The sequence below is a fragment of the Pinus tabuliformis genome, chromosome 7 (assembly GCF_031772625.1).
Source record: "Pinus tabuliformis cultivar Carrire ecotype Pingquan chromosome 7, CPIR1, whole genome shotgun sequence".
Classification (NCBI taxonomy): domain Eukaryota; kingdom Viridiplantae; phylum Streptophyta; class Pinopsida; order Pinales; family Pinaceae; genus Pinus; species Pinus tabuliformis.
This window is the reverse complement of record NC_142293.1, coordinates 1222447301-1222452301: the sequence shown is the minus strand read 5'-3', so window position 1 is coordinate 1222452301 and position 5001 is coordinate 1222447301. Positions and strand designations below refer to the sequence as shown.

At 46.3% G+C, this 5001-nt stretch overlaps 1 protein-coding gene across 1 annotated transcript; it reads left to right on the top strand.

The window, feature by feature from the left end:
• The first annotated feature begins 736 nt into the window (after window positions 1-736).
• Window positions 737-4788, top strand: LOC149251792 (uncharacterized). The gene is made up of 2 exons (XM_089453991.1): window positions 737-2483; window positions 2846-4788. Exons 1-2 carry the CDS (start codon window positions 737-739, stop codon window positions 4786-4788), a joined length of 3690 nt encoding a protein of 1229 aa, XP_089310117.1.
• Window positions 4789-5001: the final 213 nt, after the last annotated feature.

Below are 5001 nucleotides of genomic sequence, written 5' to 3'. Positions count from 1 at the left end.
TCCCGTACAGATGCCGTAGATGTCACAAAGTTGGGCATCTTTACCGAGACTGCCCTCTTCTTCGAAAAGGGCTAGATCGTGCTCAAGACGTGGTACCGGATCAATCTTCCACTCCTCCTGCACAGCCCCCGTCTGTGCAGCCCTCGGAATCACCAGAGCAGGTGGCTGGCGCTCCTTCAAACCCTCCTGGCACCTCGACGGAGGCTCCCACCCGCTCATCGCCTGCCCCCGCTCCAGAAGACTCTGATCCGGCGGGCGACGATACACCGGGTATGTCTGTCGCTTCCTCATCTATTGATTTTACATCTATGCATGATCCGGTTGTCTTTGTTCATATGCATCGGGTTGCATCTCATCCCCCCCTCACATCTGCTCCTTTTCAGTCTCCCTCCCCTGCACCTGCACCTCCCTCCTCTCTCATCTGCTCCATCCCGGCTCCCTCTCCCAGCGCTTCGCCGTGCCAGCCATCCATACCCTCGCAGCTGATGGAACCGCTTACGCTCCCCTCTCCCCCTGCACCTCCCAGATACTCCCTCCGTCCCCGGAATAGAGGTAGCGGCCCAGATGCCATCGGTCTGGACCTTGATACTGCGCCTACCTCTCATAAACTCTCTCGTGGGCGACCATCTCGCATTTCGAAAGCCAGGCACACTGCTGATGCTGAAGTCGCTATTGGACGACAGCAGACCATTTTTAGGGCCCTTAGAGCGTTGAATGGCCCTGCTACTCATCCGACATGAAGATACTATCCTTTAATTGCAGAGGGTTAGCTAGTTTACCCAAAAAACTAGCCCTCAAGAGACTTCTTTCCCTCTCTCAATCGGATATTATTTTTCTACAAGAAACCCTCTGTCCTGCAGACACCCTTATTCCCACCCTTCAGGCCTGGCTGCCCTACTGGACCTTTCACGCTCTGGATGCCTCCGGGCGATCTGGCGGCCTGGCGATTGGGATCAATAATAGAGCGCTGAGCATCAAGAATACTTGGGGTGGCAGAGGGTATATTGGTATAGATGCCTATGTTCTTTCTATGGAATCAGATCTTCGGCTCATCAATGTATACGGTCCTTGCTCAGATAGGGCTGCCTACTGGGATTCTTTACTGAATTCAGTATTATTTCAACAGGATAATATCATACTTGGAGGAGATTTAAATTTTACCATGGGTTTCTGTGAATCATGGGGACATGCAGCCCGGATTGACCCCTTCTCGGAAACTATATCCACTCTATTGAATGAGCACCATTGGATAGACACACCCATGGCAAAATTACAACACACTTGGTCTAACAATCGAAGTGGCGAGCAGAGTCTAGCTAGGAGACTTGACAGATTTCTTATCAAAGAATCCCTCCACAACAGGATTGCCCGTATAAGACAATGGGTGGGCTCTGGAGGTATATCAGACCATCGCCCAATCTTTTTGGAGATTTTTGATATCTACAACAAAATTAAAAGCCCCTTCAAATTTAACTCCTCCTGGCTCAAGGACCCCTCCTACATTCAGATGGTAACCGAGTATTGGCAGAGGAACCCTATCAGAGAGGATGAAAACTTCACTGAAGGTTTCATCAGGAAAATAACGGAGCTCAAAAGGTGCTCAAAGCTTTGGGCCCATCAGAAGAGACTCCGGGATGATCATATTTTGAGGGAGGCAGAAAGTATCATTGCATCACATGAAAACGAGGATGGTGGCATATTTCCTACACAGGAAAGGAAAGATCTATACATGTCCCACATTGCAAAGCGATCACAGATCCTGAAGGACAGAGAGGAAAGCTGGCGACTACGGAGCAGAGCTATATGGCTCACAGAAGGGGATAACAACACTAAATTTTATCACAATTTTTCCAACGGGAGGAAGGCTATTAACACTATTTGGGAATTAGTGGATGCCCAGAATCATATCGTTACATCTCAGAGGCACCTTGCCAAGCTCGCTACCGACCATTTCAGAAGCATATACAAGGCTCCCTGGGTGGCCAACATTCTTGAAATAATGAGGGTGGCAGAAAAATTCCCCAGATTTGTCTCCCCTGAGGACCATGAGGATCTTACCAAGGAGGTGACCATGGATGAGCTAGAATCGACCATCAAATGGTTTAAGAAGGATAAAAGCCCCGGACTTGATGGTTGGACCATCGAATTCTTCATAGCCTTTTTCGACATATTGGCAGACGATCTCCTGAAGATCGTCGAACAGAGCAGGCAATCGGGTAGGATCTCCACGGCTATCAAATCTACTTTCATCGCCCTCATTCCTAAAACCGACCACCCTACATCTTTCGATGAGTTCAAACCCATATCTCTTTGCAATTGTCTCTACAAGATCATTGCCAAAATCATTGCAAACCGCCTGAAGCCTCTTTTATCTCGCCACATTTCTTCTGAACAATTTGCCTTCCTTGACCATCGGCAGATTCATGAAGCCATAGCCACTGCTCAGGAACTCCTCCATACCCTCCACATTAAAAAACAAAAAGGTATGATCCTCAAGGTTGACCTTTCCAAAGCTTTTGATAGAGTAAATTGGTTATACATCAGAATGCTCTTGACTCACCTAGGCTTCCCCTTTACCTACATCAAATGGGTCATGAGTTGTATTTCAGATGTTGCTTACAACGTTCTTCTAAACGGGGAGGCCACATCCTTTTTTACTTCGGAAAGAGGGCTCAGACAGGGCTGCCCCCTTCCCCCCTTCTATTCCTTCTTGTCATCGAAGGGCTGAGCAGGCTAATCATAGCCTCCAGAGATAGGCATCAGATTACAGGCATTAACATCTCTGGCAATTTTCACCTCACCCATTTATTGTTTGTGGATGATATTCTCATTTTTCTAAATGGAGGCATTGGCGATGTCACTACTCTACACAATAATTTCCTCCTGTTTCAGCAGGCTACGGGGATGATGGTAAATGACAACAAATCTACTATCACGTCTGTTGGTGTTACTCGTCATGAACTTGCATATGCCACCCAGCGCTTCCCCTTCACATCATCCTCGCTCGCTGATGGCATCAAATACCTGGGGTACAGGTTAAAACCTCTTGGCTACAAAATTGTGGACTGGACATGGCTTCTCGCAAAGGTGGAGAAAAGACTCCAAATTTGGTACCACAAATATCTCTCTAGAGTAGGTCGTCTGATCCTTATCAAAGCAGTCATTGAAGCTACGCCAGTCTATTGGATGACACTGGCCTGGATACCCCGAGGTGTCTTAAACAGACTACAGAGCATCTGTACCAGATTTCTATGGAATGGTCATCAGCCAGGGAAAGTATTTGCATGGGTGAAATGGGATACCATTGCCAGACCAAAAAGTTGGGGAGGCTGGGGCATTAAAAGGCTAGATCTATTTGCAAAAGCATTAGCTGCAAAGCTTGGCTGGCAACTACTGACCATAGACAGCCTTTGGTCGAGAGTTGCCCAAGCAAAATACATCTGGCCCTCACACCTAATGGACTGGTTCCGACAGCAACATAACGTGGGACACAATATCTATAATATTTGGAAGGTTGTTTTACTATCCCTCCCCCTCCTGCGGGACGGCATTACCTGGCGCATTAAGAGTGGACAAGATGTAAGAATTGGCATGGACCCATGGGTAGGTTGTGGCAACATGCACAGACTTTCGGAAGGCCTTATCAGACATCTTCATAACAGGAACATTACTCACATTAATCATATCGGTGACAGTACAAACTCTACTTTCCTTCAACAGGCTTGGACCCCTGCGGCGGCCCTGGGTATCCCTGAACAATGGCAGTTAGAATGGAGTAATTTTACAGATGCTCTCACACAGGCAAATATCAGATTGACTGAAGGACCGGACGAGCTCATATGGGCCATTGCCAAACACGGTCTTTACTCTCCTAAAATGGGATACCTGAAGTTAATGGAACCACATAAGCCTCCTGACATCCTACCACACTGGAAATCGATATGGAAACTCCAGGCCGCCCCTCGTTGTCGTTTATTGATGTGGAACATCATTTTTGATAAAATTCCAACTGGAAAAAACCTCCTGAAACGATCTTTCAACGGACCCTTCAGATGTCATCTTTGTTGTTGCGAGGAGGAGAGCACTGATCATCTATTCATTCACTGCTCTGTCACTAGAGATTTCTGGCACAGTATATCATCTTATATCCCATCCCTCAAAGCTTGGCAAGGGACTAACATTCTGGATGCCTGGAACAATTGGCAAAAAGAACACTCAGGCAAGCCCAATAACATTCCCCTCCTCGCATGCTGGGCTATCTGGATAGCTCGGAATCAGATCATATTTAACAACAAGGCTCCCCATTGGCCGACAATTCTGAGTCACACCATTGCCGATTATAATATGCTACCTGAGATAGACCGCACTGCGCCAACACGTTCTCTTGTTCCTATTACCATTGATAAATCAAAGCCCTGGGCCTTTTTTGATGGCTCTGCTCAGGATGAGGGATGCGGTGGAGGAGCAGTATTGTATATAAATGAATCCCATTGCTATAAGATTCAGATTAAGCTACAAAATGGTACCAATAACTTCGCAGAATTAAGCACCGCAAAACACATCATACATTTTGCTATCCAAAATCATTGCAGACACCTTCAACTATTTGGAGATTCGCAGATTGTTTGCAATTGGCTGAATTCTGCATCTAATTGTTTTGCTTTCTCTCTGAGACATATTCTTGACGAAGCCAAAAGACTGATCACATCTTTTGAATCTTTTTTCTGTCGCCATATTTACAGGTTGAAGCTGACCAACTTTCCAAAGAAGCAGCGCACAGCCATCTAGATCAATGGCTGATACAGGAGGAGATTGATGGAACCTTCCATCAATACTATCACAGGCCTTATATGGATCTTAATAGAAACGGGTCCCCGACCCGTACATAATTAGTCACAGCTGATATGTTCATTTTTGATACATGTTTTCATGATTGTACAGTCTATATACAGTATCTATCTATAACAGGGCTCTCTGCGTAGAACAATTTTGATTCTAATT